Source organism: Balearica regulorum, chromosome 2, assembly GCF_011004875.1.
Source record: "Balearica regulorum gibbericeps isolate bBalReg1 chromosome 2, bBalReg1.pri, whole genome shotgun sequence".
NCBI classification, from domain to species: Eukaryota; Metazoa; Chordata; class Aves; order Gruiformes; family Gruidae; genus Balearica; species Balearica regulorum.
In genome coordinates this window covers 146,855,134-146,874,923 of record NC_046185.1, presented here as the reverse complement: position 1 = coordinate 146,874,923, position 19,790 = coordinate 146,855,134, and the positions used below count along the sequence as shown (strand labels likewise).

The window sequence follows — 19,790 nt, the reverse complement described above, 5'->3', positions numbered from 1 at the left end:
AGTGGGTCTCTCTCATCACCTGACATAATGAATTTCACATCTATCTCCTTCACGGTCTCAGGAGTCTCTTCCCCCAAAGGAAACAGCCCTACTGAGCAGCAAATTTTTTTAGAGGAATCTGGTATTCAGCAAGGCAGTAGATGTTGTCCCAGCATTTTGCTCTAAATGGCCTGTAGGTGTTGCTCATAAATTGTTGCCCAGGACAAAAGAACTTTTCAAACTATGAAGACCTTTTTCCTCATTTTCTACACTTGTTTACAGTGTAAAGAGCTAGTTTCACTGTTATTTATCATCAACTCCAAGTTCAGTGTCAGACAAAACCTAGCGTCTGAGTGAAGCGGTTGCTGGGTTTTAAGTGCCTGTGTGAGGATGTAAACTCTGAAGAGGAATATTTACAGCCAAACAAAAACACTGTTTTCCGCAAGGGATTTTTAAACCTTTAATGAACTATGAGTATTGATCTTACTCTAAATTTATGGAAATGAGTTCCTATGAAACTGAATTTAATATTTAAGTGAACCTTATCACAGTCTTAATTTACCCACTATTTACTAGCAACATTTCAAACCACACTTTCAGAGGAAATGACAATGAGAAAAAGCACGAAAAATAAAAGGAAGAACCAGGATGAAAGTTAAAAAAAGATGACTACTTTAGAGGGAATTCTTAGTAAAATACATACGATATGTAAATAGGATTTACTCTCAAATGTCACTGGGATTCTCTAACCTGATTGACCCCATTTACATATCATGTACACAAAAAAAAATATGTAAATTTTGAATGCAAAGAGAAAAAAATACCTGATATACATGTTGTCTAATATTGTATTTCTTTTGATACTTCTAAGATAAAAGCTGAAGGTCCTAATGTGTAATGATGAAAGTTTGGTTTCAGTGGTTTATTTTTTTTAAACAGAGTAAAGCTCAGGCAATACAGAAAATGTGACTACTCCAGCAGTAGATAAATGCTAGATAAACACTCTCTAATAGTAGTTTATCCCATAAAAATAATTCTACCCCTCTCCGAATGCTGATGCCTGGAGACAGCAGCAGTCCAATGAATATAAATTATACCAGGATTCTGGAATATGCTTTGACAGAAGAAAAATTACAATAACAGCCTCCTAATTCTGACTGATGGTGTTTGCAAAAGAATGTAACGTTTTCAAGGCTTCTTGTGGCAACACTTCAATAAGCAGTGAGCCCTCACTGAAACAACTGGGAGCCTTAATTGTTGTGTGAGCTTTCAAAAAACCATTTGCTTCAGTTCACTAAATTCATATTGTATTCAGTTTGGTTACTGTAAAACACGCATGCAGATAAATCTTATGTTTAAGAACCTTCATCTTTGATTTATAGCATATTTGTCAGCAAAAAATGAGGCTCTGACCAGGCACGGGGAGGGATGGGTGGATGGATGGATGGACGGATGGACGGATGGACGGATGGATGGAAGGATGGATGGACGGATGGATGGACGGAGCGCTCCTGGAGAAGAGCCGCATCCTGCGGGGCTGCCGCTGTGCCCTCTAGCGGGGACAGCCCCGCTCCTGCCAGCGCAGCCTCGCAGGCTCACACCTTGGTCACAAACCCCTGGATTTTAAAAACACCTAGAGGCAGCCAGACAAGTTCCGGCATGCCTAGAAAGTGATTTGACTTGAATTGATCCGATCTGATTTTAGCCAGCAAAGTAATTCTGAGGAGCTGGCAAAAAATGCCTGTGCATTTTTTTCCATCTCTGTTGGAATCATCGCATCCTCGGAAATCCTCTCCTGGCTCCAGCTCTACCAGGGCATACTAAACGTTTGCATTTCTTGAGACTGTTATTTCATTCAGTTTCAATAAGGTGTTGTGCTACTGAGTATTCAAAGAATATGTCAAAACAACCTCCCTTTAAGAATTTGCAGCTACTTCAAAGATTTATTTTTTTACTTTAATTCTTAAAAGGTTTTATCTGAGCTGAGGTATACAGTAGATACTAGAGTAAAACTTTGGAACAGCACTTTTAATTTTGACTCACAGAGCCTAAAGTTGAATTTCCCTGGCTTTACATAATAATTATCCTCTCCTTACTGATTAGACACAGTCCCTCACTGCATTTTTTCCATGAAGAGCAGTATTAAAAACAAACAAACAAACAAACAAGAATGATGAAAACATGTTAAATACAACTCTGATTATGTTAATGACATTTAATTATTGCTGTCATAGTACAGACTTTTTAACCAAGAGGGAAGGAAAAGATGCCAAGGTTATAAACTTCTAGCTGTCAAAACTGGCATCAGATTGTCCATCTTACTAGTTGAAGAACACCATTGCTGGGTATGTTTTCTTCAGAATGTATTAAAGATCAAAATAATATTTGCCTGATTATAAACTCCTTGATACTTCATATCACATCCAGGAAGACACAAGACATTAATAAATTATTTATGGCTAAGCAAGCTGTTGGTATATCTTCTATTTAGCACCTTCTGATGCAGACACTGATGACTATTACAACCTAATAGCCTAAATCGGTGATGTGCAGTGATTATCTGCCCACTGATAAATTATATTTCATTTAGTCAGCACTGATTCTCTTTTCCAGATACAATGGCTGGAAGATTAATAAACTTTTTGAGCCCAGTCCACTGCCACACAACACGGTAATTTTCTTTTTCTAATCTCACCACCACACTTTATTTTTCCTTGTAACTAACATTAACAAATACCAACATTTGTTGCCTACGGCCCTGAGAGCAGCAGCATGAATTTTGCAGCAGTACATGAAAATCTCCTCCTGGTTTTTCCCTTTGGCCCCAAGTGACATGTGAGCCCCAGCAACCTGCTGAGCTACCTTGTCATTTAGCAATTCCCAAACCCAGTGGTAGGCCCCTGCCTGGGAAAATCCCTGCTCTGTCTGGCACATTATCTCACCGGACATTTCAAGTAACTCCACAGTCTCTCTTGTTCGGGTCAGTTACGCTGTGACCACAAAACTCTTCGCATTTGTATCAAGTCTTTTAGAAAAGGAAGAAGGGGCAGTTGTATTGCACCAGGGAAGCCAGTGGACATGTTTCATCTGATAATAATCTGGCTGGTATTTCGAATATAAAGGCACAGCTTTTGAAAATATCTATAAGCTAGAAGCAGCTGCAGCAAGGTCCCCTGACACACAAAACCCACCTCTTTCCTCACGTGTTCCTTAAACATCTATCCAGAAACGCACCAAGCTTTCCTTTTGCGGCTTTCCCCTCCACAGCACAGGAATGCGGGACACAGAAGGCTTTAGTGATCAAAAGGGAACCCCACGCTGTGGGAAACGGTGGCCCGAGAGAAAGCACTACAGGTGCTGTGTTGTCATGCATTAACAGGTGTCTCAGAGAAGGACTGACAAGAGGACCCTAACACTATCACAAACAAACTTAGCCAACAGAGCGAGCCTCTCGCTCCTAATGAACAGGTCCCACAACCCTGTGGGGCTTCTTCCATGATCTTGCTCCTTCTCTCAACGCCCGGTTTCCAGGGAAGGCTGCAAGCTACTGACTTCCGCGGGGGAGGAGAGTGCCCGCTAGCTCTCCCAAGCAGGATCTGCAGGGAAACTTTGCCTTCCCTTCCGCGGCTCGCTGCCGGGAGAGCAGCGGGGCCCCGCCGCGGGCGGGCGGGCGGGCGGGGGGAGGTTGCCGTGGCGCCCCGGCCCGTCGTTCCCCGCTGCCTCGGGCTCCCGGGGGCGCCGGTGTCTCCGTCCCTCCCTTCCCGGAGCTTGAGTGGAGCCCTTCGCCTTCGGGAGCGACTCGTACGTGGCTGGGAAGGAGGCTCCGGGGACCCCGCGAGGGGGCTGGGGAGGGGAACAGCACCGGCTCCCGGTGATCGCGGGGCAGATTTATTAAAGGTGGAAAGTCCTGAATTCTCATTAAAATAAAAAACAAAAAAAAAACAAAACCGAAGTAACGGAGAGCTCTTTCTGGAGAAACCGAGGGAAGGAAGGGTGAGAAGCCGGGACCGCGGCTACTCCGGGCCTCCCTCGGAAGCAAGGGGAGCCAACCCCCAAACGGCGTTTGCCCTCTCCGGGTACGCGTCCGGCGGAGTTGCCGGCGGAGCCCACCCCGCGCCGGTGCTGCGGCAAGACGCCCCGGCCCGGCCCCCCGCTCCCGTCTCTCCCATCGCCTCGGCCCGACCGCGCTGCCCCGGGCTCCACGGCGCTGCCCGGGCCGGCCCCGCTCGGCAGGTACCGGCCTCGCTTACCGCGGCTCTGCCTCGGCGTCTCCCCGCCGGCGAGCTGGCAGCGCTCGCTCAGGCACTGGAAAAGTAATAAAAATCCAGCGGCTAGTTTGCTTCTCCGCAGCCTCGCCATAGCACGGAGCCTGCCGAGACAACTCTGGGGTGCGGGGTGCGCGCCGCTCCTCCTCGGGGTGGGAAGTCCGGGCGGTGGGGGGGGGGGGTGGCGGAGAGCAGCCCTACCAGGCGCCGAGTCGCCCCGTCCACGGACCAGCTCTCATTTAGCGGGGCGACAGGGACGAGCCACTGGGGCTGAAGGCGCTGGACCGAGTCTGGGGGGCGGCGAAGCGGGGGCAGACTCCGTACCCCCAACTTGCACGGCCGCGTCACTCTCAGTCCAGCGGCATCACCGCTGGGGAAAATACGCCCAGCGTCGCCTGCGAAGTGCCAAACTCTTCCCTCCTCGCAGCCTGCTGATAGATTTTAGGAGAGCCACTGAGATCCTCCCTTCCTGGCTTGCCCCCACCCAGCTCCCTTCCCCCGCAGGGTGAGGCAGGGTGCCTTAGGGACGGAGCCTCCCCGCGGTACACCGCTGCCGACAAAACCCCTCCAAGGGAAACGAGCGGTGAAATCCTCCAGCCGGAGTTGACGGGCCGGCCCCGACCCCCGGGGGGAGCAGGACCCGGAGGGCGGGCGGATGCGCCGGGGGAGAGGATGTGCGGGCGGCGGGGAGGCAGGCGGAGACGCACAAGTTCTGCTTCTCTTTCGGGGCGGTATCGGCAGCCGGCGGTGATAGTGCGGGGCCGAGGACAGCCGCGGGGGGCGGGCGCTCCCCCCCGGCCCACAACGCGTCCTCCACCGCCGTGCGCGCCCGCGTTGTCGCCGCCGCCCGCTGCGCAAGGGCGGGCGGAGGAGGGGGGCTCGCCTGGGGCCGGGTCCCGGCCGACCCTCTCGCTCTGCCCCCCGCCCCCGCTCCGCAGGAGCGCGGTGGGGCGCAGGCGCCGGGGCTGCACCGTCTCTCCCGCGACTGGTGGCGGTGAAGCGTTTCGGCAGCCGCGCTCCGCTCCGCGGGCTGCCGCTCTGCCGCGGCAGCGAGCCTCATGGAGGTTCCGGGGGGCGCTGCCTCCCCGGGCACCCGGCTACAGCGCGGCTCCCCGTGCGGAGCGGCTCGCTGCCCCGGAGCGCCGGGAACCTACGGTGCACGGCGGGAGGCTGGGGGCGATGCTCACCCCCTGCGCGGCCGCGGAGCGGCACGGCGTGTGCGTGGGGAGAGGATGGCGGAGGGTGCGCATTGTCCTGCGGCCCGACTGGCGCCCCGCCGCTCCGCGGGACGGAGCGAGCACAGCCCGCCGTCGCCTGCTTGTTTAAAAGTTGCCCTGTGAAGATGCGTCCCTTTCGCGGAGTGACAAACTAAAGTAACCCCTAAATCCCTCTTCTCTCCCCCCCCCCCCCATTTTCCCTGTGCTTCCGGGAAAACCAGCCTCCCTCCACACTCCCCCTCACCCCCCTTCCCCTTTTATTTTTCTCTTTGCAAATCGAAGAGTTGCTTATGCACGCTCATCACTTCAAAAGTGCAAGGACTGGGGGCTCTCTGCTGAACAAAAAATAAATTGATCTATATGCTTAATTTAACGCACCGTGAATAATCCCGTCCCCTACATTAATCTGTGAACAACGGCGCGGAGACAGGAACTAGCAGAGGGCACATCAGTCAAGTCCAGACAAGCGAAAGGGGCACCGGGGGCCTGGCGGCAGCTTTTTACCAGTTCAGCAAACTGTGGCGCTGGTAATCAGTTGAACTTCATGTAGAGAACCATGAATGCATCAGCCTCTCAACCCTTGCTACAAAATAATTAAATTAATTAGGACGACAATTAAATTAATCAAATAAATAGGGCTACAGAATGTCAAACATAGCAGATAACTAATACTTAATCACAAAAAAGCAACCAGTAACGAGGCTGTGTTTTCCCTTAATTTACCACTGTTTCTGAGATTAAGAATTCATCAGCTCCATTGTAATTGTCTTGCTCTTTAATCTTTGATGTGCTTATGTGTAAATCAAAGCAGAACACTTGTGGTTATAAGACATATATTTGAAGTATAAGCAGAAATTTGCAAAATCTTTTCAACATATATTCAAATAGGATAGTGGAGGCTAATACCAGTAAGGTTTATCCATTTGAGTTTACAGTGGGCTCTTCTAGTCCAAGCACATCCCCTTGAACAACAACAAAAAAGCAGTCTGAGTATCTGCATAATTTTTTCCTAAGAGAAGATGATACGGAAGATCTTATGCTAAGTAATAGCAGGAATGAAATCCTGACCTCACTGAAATCTGTGGGAATTTGGGGAGCGTGATCTGGATTATGCCACAGATTTTTGTGCAGATTTGGTCAAGTTATTGCTAAAGCTATTGCTGTTTCTTAAACAAAATGGGAGAGGAAGGTTTCTTCATGCAGTTTGAATACCACTTTTTTTCGTTGCCACTTGGTTGGATTACCCAATTTTCCCCAAGTTTTGCTGGAGTTGCTGAAAGGGCTATTGAGCTTTTGGCCTTTACTGGAAAGGGTAGGGAGGTAATCTTAAAAAAGGACTGCCTCTTTCTCTGTCGGCTGTTTGTCAGCAGTATCGTTAGATGAAAATAAGAACAGTAAGAGAACTTTCAAAATCTGTTTTCATCTGCTTTTGTACTTTTAAATCATAAATTAGCATATTACAAAAGTTATAGTAAATCTTAAAATATGAAAGACTTGAATGATTTGAGAAAAAAAGTTTACATGTTGCTAAAATAAATAATAATATATCCTTCAAGCCTCCTATGTATAATATAAAAAAGCCTAAATGAGGGCAACTCGAATTTTCTTTGATTTGCTGTCTGCTTCTCAATTTTATAGAGATTCATGGTGTCAGATTTATATTCTTCATAGATGGTCTACAAAAACTTTGTATGCTAATGTGTTGGTTTTGCGTGGCAAACCACGACAGCTGATGAAAGGAAAGGTTTATCAATAGTCCTTTGAAGCATGCAGTTGCAGATAACAGTACCAGCAATATACTAAGTCCCACAGTCCTAAATTGCAATGGCCTATGCAGTTGTGTGACAGTTTTGCAGTGTGCACACTGGGAGGTTAGCATACAGTCACTGCATTCAGCACCTGTTGTGCTCCATGGTAAAAATCAAACCATGCTCTCCAAGGAAGGCTGTATTCATTGTCCCTCTTATATTAACACAGATAATCAGGACATAGCTATACCTTAGTATAATAGTGTGTGAAAGCACAGGCAAAACGTTTTATTGCACTAAAAAAACCCCACAACCCTCAGATGAAAGCTAATAATGAATCCTATAATGATTAATGACAACATGTCATTACTGGAGAGGCATTCATAACAGAGAAGTGTATGTGTTCATTGTTATTTATAAAGCACAAGTAAAACTGAAAGAACAACTTCTTGAAGGCTTCCTGAGGTTATGAGCTGTGTTTACTTGGAACACAGTGCCTGTGATAAGTTTTCATTTCTCTTACGTGCTTTTATCTTCGCCATCCTTGCACATTATCTCACCTCTCTTAGGGATGTATCTTGCAGTGGCGTAAACAGCAGTAGCTTCATACAAATCAATGTGAACGCTTTCATTTTCACCAGTCAGGAATATGGCCTTATATTTTTCTCTTCTTGAGTAGCTCCAGCACCCCTGATTATAACATCAATCATTCAGGACAGAAGGGTGGGAAGATTCTCCCTGTTCATTGTATTCCCCTGTCATACTGCTTGCAAGTGCTCACTCTCATTCATACACTCATTTAAAAATCTGCTGCTTGCTTTTTTTTTTCTTTTTTCTTTTTGTATCAACAGTCTTTTCAACCTACATGTCTTCTGGACTTACTGCATCTGATTGTGAAAAGCGGAGTTTTAAACATTTATTTGCTCATTCTTTTTTTAAAATGCTTTTATCTATTTTGCTCTCATAGGTACAGGTGAGGCACCCCTTTACTGCGCTCCTGTAAGCATTCAGTGCTAGCCTGGAAGGATACTTGAATTTCAGAAATCAGGGGAGGATCTCTGCTTCATTTGGGAAAAAGAAACTGATAGGTAATTTCAGTATCCATGTGAGTGGAGAGAATACCTCTGTGTTCTCTTCCAGGAACAAACCAAAGTGAGTTTTTTCTGTTTAGTGAACTTGCACTTGCTGTTGTTCTGCAGAGGATTGTGCCTGCGTATTAATAAACAGACTACAACCAGCAATATCTTCTTCTGTAACTCGGCAATGTCTAAAAATTACCTACTTTCCCAGCTGCAGAGAGAAAAAGATATAGATAATTTTAGAACCATAAATAATACTTGATCTGCCAGGATTAGTCCCTACAGGGACAAAATTGAGTATGTGACCCTTACGGGGCAAGTAGTCTGCAGCTTGACGTTGTAAGTATCACAGATTGAAGCTGTACATAGACTTTAATGCCCTGGAGTGAGTTTGCCTCTGAGATTCACCTCCCTCCCTTTGGAGCTTTGCTGATAGCTGATTAGGGCTCAGGAAGGTGAATAGTATTGCTATTGGGAATTTGGCTGAGGCATTAGGTTTAGTATTGTCAAAGCGAGCTGTTAGAGCTGTGAATTTAGAGTGCTGCCCAGCTGGCAGCTGCCTTTGACTCTGCCAAAGGGGGAGCACTGCATTTTAGCTGAATCACTAAAGGGCCATGAAAAACTCAGATGTCAACTATGAAGAAGAGAGATAGCTTCCTTATTAAATAGAGAAATACAGTAACTTTCCAGAGAAGTGGCACCAACTCTTAAATGACCCTTCATTTCTCCTCCTGTTCCTGTGGCTGGGAGAGCCTGAGTCTCCCCAGTCCGCTTGATTTCCTGGGGCAAGTGCTGAGGTTCCATTCCTGGCTGAGTCACATCCAATAGGCATCTGCCAAATTCCCTGTAACTCCATGCAGTGCTATATGCAAATGCATGAGTTTGCGTAATTGTGATTAATTAGAATATGCGGCTCTAAGGGCTGTGTGGTTAATGCTAGTGCAGCTTTGTTCAGTGAAGCTTTCTGCTTATCTCTAGGACAGCAGCGTGACAAACCTCCCACGTGTACTGCCTTACGCCTATACCTCAATCTATGGTTGGGGAGAGATTCTGTGGGGGTGAAGAGATAGTTCAGATTCATGATGTGGAAGACACTTTGTGATGTGGAAACTGGAACTCAGTCTCATTATATCTCTCATGTAGTGATAAAGTGGTTCACTGGCAATTTGAGGAGGGGAAAATTAAAGAGAAACATTTCAGCAAGCAAAGCAGCATGAAAAAATAATAAAGCTTGAGGTTAAACAAAAAGTTTAATCCAAACCAGTTTTGATTCCTATTTAAGCTCTGTAATGATGTTAAAAGAATGGAATAGTTTTTGAAATGGAACATCCTTTCAAAATGAGAAACCAAAAAGTTCCGGCTAGAGTTCAGTTATTTGAACTAGAGATGCTTCAAACATATTCTTTCAATGAATCTGCCTTTGCAACAGCACTGACGCAGGCACCAGCAACGCTGCACCAAACAATGCCTTTGCCTGCTTGTGATTGGGAGCTCTGAGGACGTTACTCAACTTTGAAAACCACAAGACAGCAAAGCCCAAAACAGGGCCCAGGAGTTCCAAGTCCCACATCCCACCCTTGCAACTCCAGCAAAGGCTGTGGTTGTGACCCTTGTTCGACATGTGTCCAGTACACTGATAGCTATGGGACCCAGGAATGGAAGAAGAACCAGAAGGCTCCCTGACTGCTTGTGACAGGGCCAAGTTTAACAGAGTTCGTATTTCAGAATAGCACTGGTCAGCAGACTAAGTTAAAGCCAGAGGAGAACTGAAAGAAGCTAAGGGATGGCACAGAAGAGCAAGTGAGCATGGAAATAGAATTGAAAGAAGAAAAAAAGCAATTTTGCCAGTGCCATTTCTCATTTGCTGTGATGGAAACCTGAATACATATATGGACAAAAACTTTTGTGTGATGAACTCTACGTGTACAGCACCCAGGCCTTTTATCATGGATGGCCACAGGGAAGGTGGGATGGGCTAAAGCGAGGAATGGGTCCAGAGCAATCCATTAGTCTCATTCGGCCAAGGCAGTGGGGCACAGCATAGGATGGTATTCAGAACGGACACATTTCTTGGTGGCTATGTTGGTATCAGTACTCGCTGAAGTTGTTAATTTACATAAAGCTGAGGGAAGTTTTTAAATACAACAAAAATTTTCAGCTAAAAATTAAAATCCAATAAGTTTCAAATATAGCTTTTCAGTAGCCACATTTTCCAAGAAAGCAACTTTTCTTAGGATCTGCAGAACTACACCAAACAATTCCACACTAAGGCCTTTCTTACTTATGATCTGGAGCTGGTAGGAGAGCCTGAGTAATTACTATGGCTTATACAGTTGTGAGGAGAGTTAACTTTTTTTAATCAGTCGAGACCAAAGAACAAAATCTGCTGCTGGACACACAGGGGAAGCCAGACAAGGGTTAGGACTGGTGTTACAAAAAGTAATTGGGTTGGGATTAGATTTTAGGTCAGCAAGCCTGGGCAAACTTTAATGCTAGAATGATCTTAACAAGTGCTTGGTTGAGACAACTGACACAGGAGTAGCTGTGGCACAGACCTTCTGTGGAGGGTCAATACCTGGTGGTAATTATAGTTGTGGGGGTAGGGTGGGGGTGGGGGCAGCTGCAACCAGTAGCAAAAATTTGGGAGTTAAGTCGTGCAAACAACTAGCACATTTCTGTGCACTAGCCACAGCAGCACAACGATCCACTGCATATCCATCTGCTCATTGCCCATTTGCCTTTTCCTTACTTGCTGATGGAACCACACCACGGGCTGCTCTAGCAGTTTGTCGCCAGGAAGACCTCTGCTGCTTGGATTGCCACAGCTTGGTCCCTTATGGACATCAGCTGTGCAACATGTTTAGGGTGCAGCTCATATACACTGTTTTTTCTTCAATATAACACTTGGAAGAAATAATACTGTTGAACAGCTGGCTCCTTTACAATGTGGGGACTATGTGGTACAGAACTTTGGCTTCTTCCCTACTGTACGGACTGATGTCTCCAGGCACAGATGCCATATCTGATGAGCCACAAACCAGCGATTGTGCTGCATTGGGTCATGCAACAGGGAAGAGACATCTTTATCCTTCTGCTCAGGTTTTTACCTCCTCATATGTGTTCAACCCTTTTTCCCTTCAGCTCAATTCTCCATCCTCCTGATCCTCTCTAGAGTTGAGCTACTATCTGAACTCCAGGATCCTGTGTTGAACTCCCTGTTCTCATCTGTGTCTCAACAGTACAAACTTTGGTTTATGTTGACCTTTCCTCTTTCTGCAGCCTTTCACCCTGCCCCCCCTTTATTAAACATGCAAGTCCTGCTTTTGTTCTGGACCAATATATATATACCAATGTGATATTTACATAGGTTAAAAAAGCACAATAGTCCCATTAGACAGTATGTGCTCTTTCCTGAAAGAGTATAGCATTTTGCTGTATTAGCATTTTACTGTATTAGGGCTCCGTGTTTTCTCCCCTGTATCACTCTTGCGTATCCACTCATACCTCTTCCTGCAAAGCTGTTGAGAGGAATTTGCTTGCTTGCAAGCAGCAGTTTTGAAGAGTCTTCATTAACCAACAAAATAATCTGCAAACCTCACTAGCTAGCACAGTCTAGCAAAAGACTAAGTTTAGGCTTAGGTCCATATTCTTTTCCTCTGCACTATTTTAACAAACAAACAGGAGTTTTTAAAGGCCCAAATTAACATGGAACATTTTGGAAGAGGCTTTCTCAATTCCAGAGAGAAGAGAATGAATTTTCAACTGCAAGGTAGTCCTGTTCCTGGGTCCTCTCTGATCTCCAGTTACTCTGCTCATATGACCTCTGCATGTGCTTTCCACATGATTACCCCATCAGAACCTCACATAGGTATTCACATGTGCATACCCTGAAACGTGCTTCAGAAGCCTGCCAGCAGCCTGCATCCCCACCATGGGCATACCAGGACCATGCCAAGGTGGGCAAGCAGGGACCTGGCCAGTTAAACCAGTCACAGAGGCCACAGCCTGTGTGGGCAGAGAATGGAGTTTGCCAGAGGTATTTTTTTTTAATACTGGTTCTATCGAACTGAATTAAGTCACCTTCAGTACAGATCTGATCTGGCTACAAAGAAAACAGAAATACACATTTACTTAGAAGCTGTGTTGTCTTAGATTTCACCTTAGCATATTTCCCCTGTGCTCTGATGGAGCATCTCAAAATGCAGGATAAACATTGAGAGTGTAGGCATGCACAGCATGTTTGCAAAATGCCACTGTGACTTGTGCTGATAGCAGGCCTAAGGAGGGGATATACCTTCAAAGAGTATAACCTAGCGATTTTTCTTCCTTCCAGTCACTGTGGCAATACTTCTGTTGCCAGGGAAGTCTTCAAGAAGGGGAGAACTCTCCAGGAGCAGTTGGAGGCTAAAGCAGATGAATGTCTCCTTTTATCTTGTTTTGAAGTGGTTTCTACTTGGATATGGCAGATTGAAAAGGTTTCTGTAGTGGTTCGTATCTCTCAGAAGCACACAAATCATTTCTCCAAAGGTAGGTATATCCATCTGCCAGGCAATGGGCTTGTCCCAAGCAGTAAGTCCTGCTCCGGCAGTTTCCACTCCTCCCCACAGTAAGGTTTCCCTGTGATTTGCCCCTGCATGTTGGTCCAATCTACCCTTGAACACTTTAGCCCATACATAAACATCCAGATGTAATTCTCTGCGGCTTCCACATACACTATGGAGGCTGGCTGTGTGCCTAATGAGAGAAATGGCAAGCAAGAGTCCAGTGAAGGGTAGCACTTACTTGATGATTTTTCATGTCAGAAATCCACCCTAGCTAAGTGTTTGTCGTGGGACTTTGATCTCAAAGATTTAGCTCTCCCTGTGGAGCAAAAGCACATGCTTGGTAAGCTGTAGCTGTAGTCCTGACAACCCTTTCAAGTGTCTAGACAGTGGAAAGGGATGATTACATCGTCTTTTAAAGTCAACTGCAGCAATTCAACGCACTTAACATGTTTACCCCAGGATGACCCTATTTACATTGCTTTGTTTCATGGTACTGCAAGCATCTAATACTATTGAAGGATGGAGGACGATAATGTGGTTCCAGATAAAACCTCCACTTTTATTAACAGTAATAAATCTGACAGATGTGCTAAGTCACATATGGTCCCCATGTAGACTTTAGCATGGACCTAGAGATTAAGGAGTTTAATAATATGCATTTATGGCTAATATTTCTCATTTAAGAGTCTTGAAAACATTAACACTTGCAGAAAGGCTATTTAATTAATGCTAATTGAAGAACACGTTAAATCCCAGAGATAAGCCCAGGAAATGTCCAACTTTGCTGCATTTACTTTATGCACTGTATTGCCACAGGGGAAGAGAAAAGTAAGTTATCGCAGTCGTAACTGATGAAGAGCTATCTTAGTGTAGTCTTGAAAGATAACAAACTTAGGAAAAGAGATCTGAAAAGAGATTCCAGCTTAAGCAGCATCTTCAAAATAGATACACATTTTAAAGGTTCTCCAAGACAAGCCAGCCATGAAAACAGGAGATGCAAACATGCCAGGTCTGCCTCATATCAGCCAAGTCACTGGAGGAGGTATGGAAGTTTACAGGTAATGTGATTCAGGACTACATTAACTGGTTTGCCTTTCTGTAATTAAGAACCTAAACCTTTTCCTTTTGGTAGAATAAAGCTTCTGATTTTCTTGTTACTCTGTTGTGATACTTAAAATAAGCTCAGGAACTTCTGATAAATCAGAAGTTCTTCTCCCTGTGGGAACCCAAACAAGCTGGTATTGCAGACAAGCCCTTCAGGTGCCTGAGAACTCAGAAAAGTTTGGGAATTGCAGAAAATGAATCTAGTTCCATGCCAAATTGTGTCTGAATGTTACCTCCAACAGCCAAATTTTAAAACAAAGCTCTGAGTAAATGCAAACTGTTCTTACCTGTGGCAAAAGTGAGCAGCTGACATCTTCAGGAAAACCCGTGTTATGGTATACTTTATTCTTGTTACGTAGCCAATTGTCCAGGTCAAAGTACCAGCTCATGCAAAAAAAATTGAGGTTACTGTTGTAAAAGTGTGGTCTTCAGCTTGATTCAGAAATGTTTTGTGGACTTTGTCAACTTCTCTTTCTCCCAACATCAATTTTGAACAATTTTAAAACAATTTCACATTAGTATTTGTATGATACCACTAAGTGAAGTCTCATTAAATCAATGGAAGTTCTCATTTTTTGGGGACGAAGTACACCACTTCTGGATGTATTTTAATGCTTTGTTACAATTTCAGTTTATTGCATCTATTTCATTCACATAATGCTGAAGAAATAAATCTTTGAAAAGGTTGCCAGTATGGTCATGTCACCAATTCAAAGTGGATTTCCAAAAATAAGTGGGTACTAAAAACATACAAGTGATATAAATACACTCAATAAGTATAAGAATTTTCTGAGATTATGACCTCTCAGTTTTATGCTTCACCATGAAGTCTGATCTGAGTTGCCCAGCTGCAACCAAAGTTGCTCTACTAACATCAAGAAGAATTAGGTCCTTTTATTTGTAGTGCAGAATGAATATTGCATGCAGAAGACAGACCGTGCATATGCAGATTGTAAAATAAAAGGCTTTTAAAATGAAAATAGAAAGTATCATCTTAAACTGGCAGTGTTTGAATCCTAGCAAGCAAAAGGAAAAGGAAGTTAAATTCTATTAAGTCTGGAAGCAGTTTGTGAATTTTTAGGGACAGATGACACATGAAAATGTCAACTGAAGTCTGTTTAACTCATGAAGTCATAACTCACAGTTTCTCCTCAACCCACGCTGTTGTGTTGGCAACAAGTAGCTGTTTAATAATATCAAGGAAGCAAATGATGCAAAAGAAACAAGTCTGTTATGTTTCTTTCAGTAATAAGAAGTCTACACAGCTAATACCTTTGCGCACAATCTGAGGATTTTATCTTAAATTAATCTTAGTAAGTGTTTTGACAGCTATAAACTTCCACATGTTATGGAACATACCTCAAAGATGCAGGTAAGTCAGTGTCACAAGTCAAACTCTGTTCTGAAAAAGAAACTTCTCTGCTTTATAATCCGTCATCCATTTCCTTCCTCCTTTATTTTTTTCTTTGCATCTTCCCTTATCTATTTCTTTTTTTGCTCATGAATAATGGTGCTTTGAAGCAAGAAAGTTATAAACTGTAGACTGTGCAAATAAGTCTACGTCAAACATACTTAAATGATAGATTGTAAATCTTTGAAGTGAATTGGTTTTTAGAGGTTTGACAGTAGAGTAGTTCAGCCCAAATGTTTTTCAAAGCATACTACTTTTTTTTTTTTTTAAATTAAATTTGTAAAGTTTGGGATATATCTGCATTATTTTTTTTCCAGTATTTTGTTCAACACTAACTGTTACTCATACCAGTTCATTTAGCTAATATGGTTTTTTCAGTCTTTGAAACACAAATGGAAGAAGTCTAACATTCCTCATTTATCTACATTCCTTGTAAGGTCAGTTAGATTGATCTGAATGGGAATTAAATGTGCAGGACCAAAGGGAGAGGTTCTTGGTCAGCACCAGTCACATAGCACTGCTGTTTCAACGCTGCTAAGGTAATTTAGCCAAGTTAAGACAACTGAGTCCGTGTGTATAAAATAATAGCCAGGCAAAAGTTGTTATCTGGTTAAAATATCAGAATAAGATCTTCAGCTCGTGTGAACTGAAATACTTGGACGTCCAAGAGAGTTATGTCAGTTCAGACTATTTGAGGATCTGGAATACTGTGGAAGTACATGGCTGGACTTCACAGCCCTTCTCCAGAACGCGCCTCCTCCCCCTGCACCCCCACCCTGAATGAGTTACAGACTTGCCCGTAGTCTTTCAGCAAGGGAAAGGCTGGCTATAGAATCATAGAATCATTTAGGTTGGAAAGACCTTTAAGATCATCAAGTCCAACCGTTAACCTAGCACTGGCAAGTCCACCACTAAACCATGTCCCTAAGGACCACATCTACACGTAATGATGCAGGTAACAATTAGAAAACAACCATTTCCTTAATGCTATCCAGCCTTCAAAACCACATCATTTATGTTTTCATGAAAATACTGAGCTAAGTCTAGCATGTTACGTTACCTTTACTTTTGCTGGATAACAATCAGCTGAAATGTAATTATCAGCTATCATGACTACAACGTGGAGATTTTTGCAAAACTAATTTGAGAGGGAAGAAGTGGGGCGAGGGGTTTCCACCTCTGCCTGCTGGAAAATGTGAGACCAGGCTTCTCTGGTAGCGAGAAAGTTGGGAGTTAATTCTTTCTGATTTGGACTTGGGGCAAGTTTTATTTAGCGTATGAGTATGTGGTATTCCAGAGGGTCGTTACATTATCAACAAGGGTTTTTGTGAGGTTTTGTTTGGTTGGTTGTTTTTAATGTTAGTATTTCACAGTGGCTAGCTAGTACCAGCTCTTGGCAAGAGCTTAAAGACAGGTTCTTCTGTCTTGGTTATGTGGAAATACAGTGCTTATAACCTTCTGTCTTACTTTTTTTTTTTCATTTTCTTCAGTAGAGTTCCTCCATGTAAGTAACTATAGTCCAAGTTTGCCAAATGATTATTCCTGTCTAGTTTGCTTTTCCACTTATTGACCCTCTTGGGTGGAGTTCACTGTGTGTCTGGACAGACCCGTTCAAAGCAGACTCTTATTTCAGGAGTCACATGCTAAAAGGTAAGAAAATTAAAGGCACTCTGTAGAAATGACACATGGAAGCATGGATGTGATGTTTTTAAGTCCCTTTCCTGCTTTTTGACAGCTGTTGTTTGTGCACAGATACTGATTTTTCAGAGAGGAAGCTCTTCTAACATGCTGCTTTTCCCTTCTTTTTCCCATCTGCTAAACTGCATTTTCGAGACATTAAATCTGTTTGACTTTTTCAAATTACAACAAAATAAGAAAATATTGTTGACATTTTCTTTTTCTTTCTAAAATGGCGGCTATTTTCCAAGCTTCAAAGTTGAATTTTAAAAAGCTTTGGTGTGTATATATTGTCTTACTTTCCACTTACCTATATAAATTTCCCTTGTCTTACTTTCTACCTGCAACTCTAGAAAACATGTTTTTCCAGTACAAACATTCAGTTTTTCTAGCACCTGCAAAATGTGATGCAATTGTAATTGAAAGACAGCATAGCTCATACATGGGAAGGTAAGGGTAAGTATGTTCCCTAAGATCAGCAGAAAGAGATATAGTTACAAGTGGTCTTGTTATCCTGATTTATCAAAGTTCTTAAGCAGACGTGACTTCTTAGTAGGAGAGGAAGCACACAGAGCCGGAAGTTACAGCACAAGCTTGTCATTCAGAAGACCTGGGCTCAGATCCTGTTTTGTCACTGTCTTTTTTGCAAGCCACCAGGAAAGCAGATCCCCCCTCCTAAATTAAGAAAATACCTTGTCTTTACCTCACAAAGCTGTGTGAGGGCCATGCAGGGGAGGTGCTGACATGGCGTTGGTAAGGGTGGCCGTGCAATAGATGGTGCTATTCCCACACTTCAGAACCTGGGTGACCTGCTGTCTGTCAAGCTGCAGGTCATGTGCTAAGGATGTCTGGATATTTTTTTTTTCCCCTCCTATGATGTTCACACAAAGAACAGGATTATTAAAACATTTCCCCCCACCTTCCTCAAGTAGTATTCAACTTCCCTGCTTTGGGGGTTTTTATTTGTTCCCACAATATTATCTCTCCCTACAGCAGTTTTCCACTACTAAATCAGGTCAATTATTCATCTCACTCTCCACACATTGCCCTCTGTCCCTAGAGCAAGGAGAAGAGGCTCATTCATCCCATTGAAGTATGGAAAAAAAATTTTCAAAATGCTAGTCCTAACGGCTACATCGTGGAATCAGCTTAATAATTTGAATCAAATCCTTTGTTCAGAAGACAAAAGGACCAGCAAAGAGGATAATGGATTATCCACTGTCATGTCTCATCTGGAAGTTATCTAAAGGCGACTTTGATAAGTAGAGTGGGAATCAGTGGTGTGACTAATGTAGCATCATTATATTGCTATAACCTGTAAAACACAGAGATATCAGGCTCATAAGAAATACTGTTACAGAGCATCCAAACTGGATAACAACAGTGAAGGAAACTCTGGCATGTCATCCATTACATATATTGCATTGATATAAAAATGATTTTTCTGATATGAGTGAGGTATTAGAAGTCTTTACACGAACCAGCTTCTTGTTGAAGAGAGAGATGTTTTGAACATGGCATAAGAGGTTAAATAGGTGAATATAGACATACACATATTCAGACAGAAATCTTATTACTTAGTTGTGATAACTATAATAATATGTACAACTGTCAAAAAAATCTACATACTGCCCTTTAACAACGGAGATATAGGGTAACATGCTGTCCTCAGCTCTGCTGATGGCTGCCTGTAAGGAAGAAACTCTACTGGCCAACCCTTTCCTGGACAGTTACAACAGAAATCCTGGTTTGCCTTTAATGCTACCCTTCAATCCACTTGCAATACTTTAAGTAGGTGTTAAAGACTTCCCTGTACTAAAAAAAGTTTAGTATTTCCAGTAATCTCTCAAACAAAGCATTTGCCAAAAGCTTAACAAGGATTTTGGCACCATCCTTGTCTTCCTCCTCCTGGTTGAAGAAGCTGTGATGAACAATAGCAGGTATTTAACTCAGAATTGCCCCAAAGGACAGAATAATATTTGTTAGTGTGTCCTATTTGCTCGATGTTTTTGCACATTACTCTATTTGAAATAACCACATCTCTCATGCCCCTCAAAATCTTTGCAGTACAAAGAGGAAAACGTGGGTATTCATGAGAAGTGTCTCATGGATTTTGTGTTCCTGCATGTGGTAAATTGTTTTTGCCCGAAAAAAATCAATCATTGTTCTTAAGTAACCACTATCAGAGTCTTTAAGAACAAGAAATTTAAGTTTATGTGTAAAAATCCAGGAAACAGATTGCAGTAATAAACTCCAGGAAATATTCATGGGCGAGAGGGTCAACAGAAGTTAAGCAGTGACCCTGAAGTAATAGTACATTACGGTTTTCAACTCCAATATACTGAGTACAAAGAAACAAATTGATTTTTTTAAAGCTTTGAAAATTAAACCAAGCACAGTAAAAGTGTTTTACTACACATCCGCAAAAAAAAAAAAAAAAAAGAAAAAAAAGAAAAAAAGAAGAAACCCTGCCATTAAAGCTATTCAAGTAAAAACAAATGTCACCACCAACAGAGAAGACAAGATTCTGCTCTTCTTAATTCAGGTGATGTCTCCCTAGGGCCATCATTCCCTAATGGTTCCTTGCTACAACTGATGGCAGAATCTGGCCTAGCCCTGGGGACCAGTGCAGTGTGACAGTACAGAACTGGCTTTCTTTTGGAAAAGGAGGAATTGAAGAAAGAGTTCTGAGATGAAAAAGAGGAAAACAAACCTGAACAATTTATTCTTAAAAATAGGTAAGTAAAAAGCCCCATTTCAATCTAA

At 43.2% G+C, this 19,790-nt stretch overlaps 1 protein-coding gene across 1 annotated transcript in view; it reads right to left on the bottom strand.

Moving 5' to 3' along the window:
• Nucleotides 1–5,128, bottom strand: part of PLXDC2 (plexin domain containing 2) — a 278,497-nt gene extending 273,369 nt beyond the window's left edge. Inside the window, exon 1 of the mRNA XM_075746340.1 lies at nt 4,230–5,128. Within this exon, the coding sequence (XP_075602455.1) occupies nt 4,230–4,338 (109 nt within the window). The 5' untranslated portion in view covers nt 4,339–5,128. The remainder of the gene's footprint in view (nt 1–4,229) is intronic.
• Nucleotides 5,129–19,790: the final 14,662 nt, after the last annotated feature.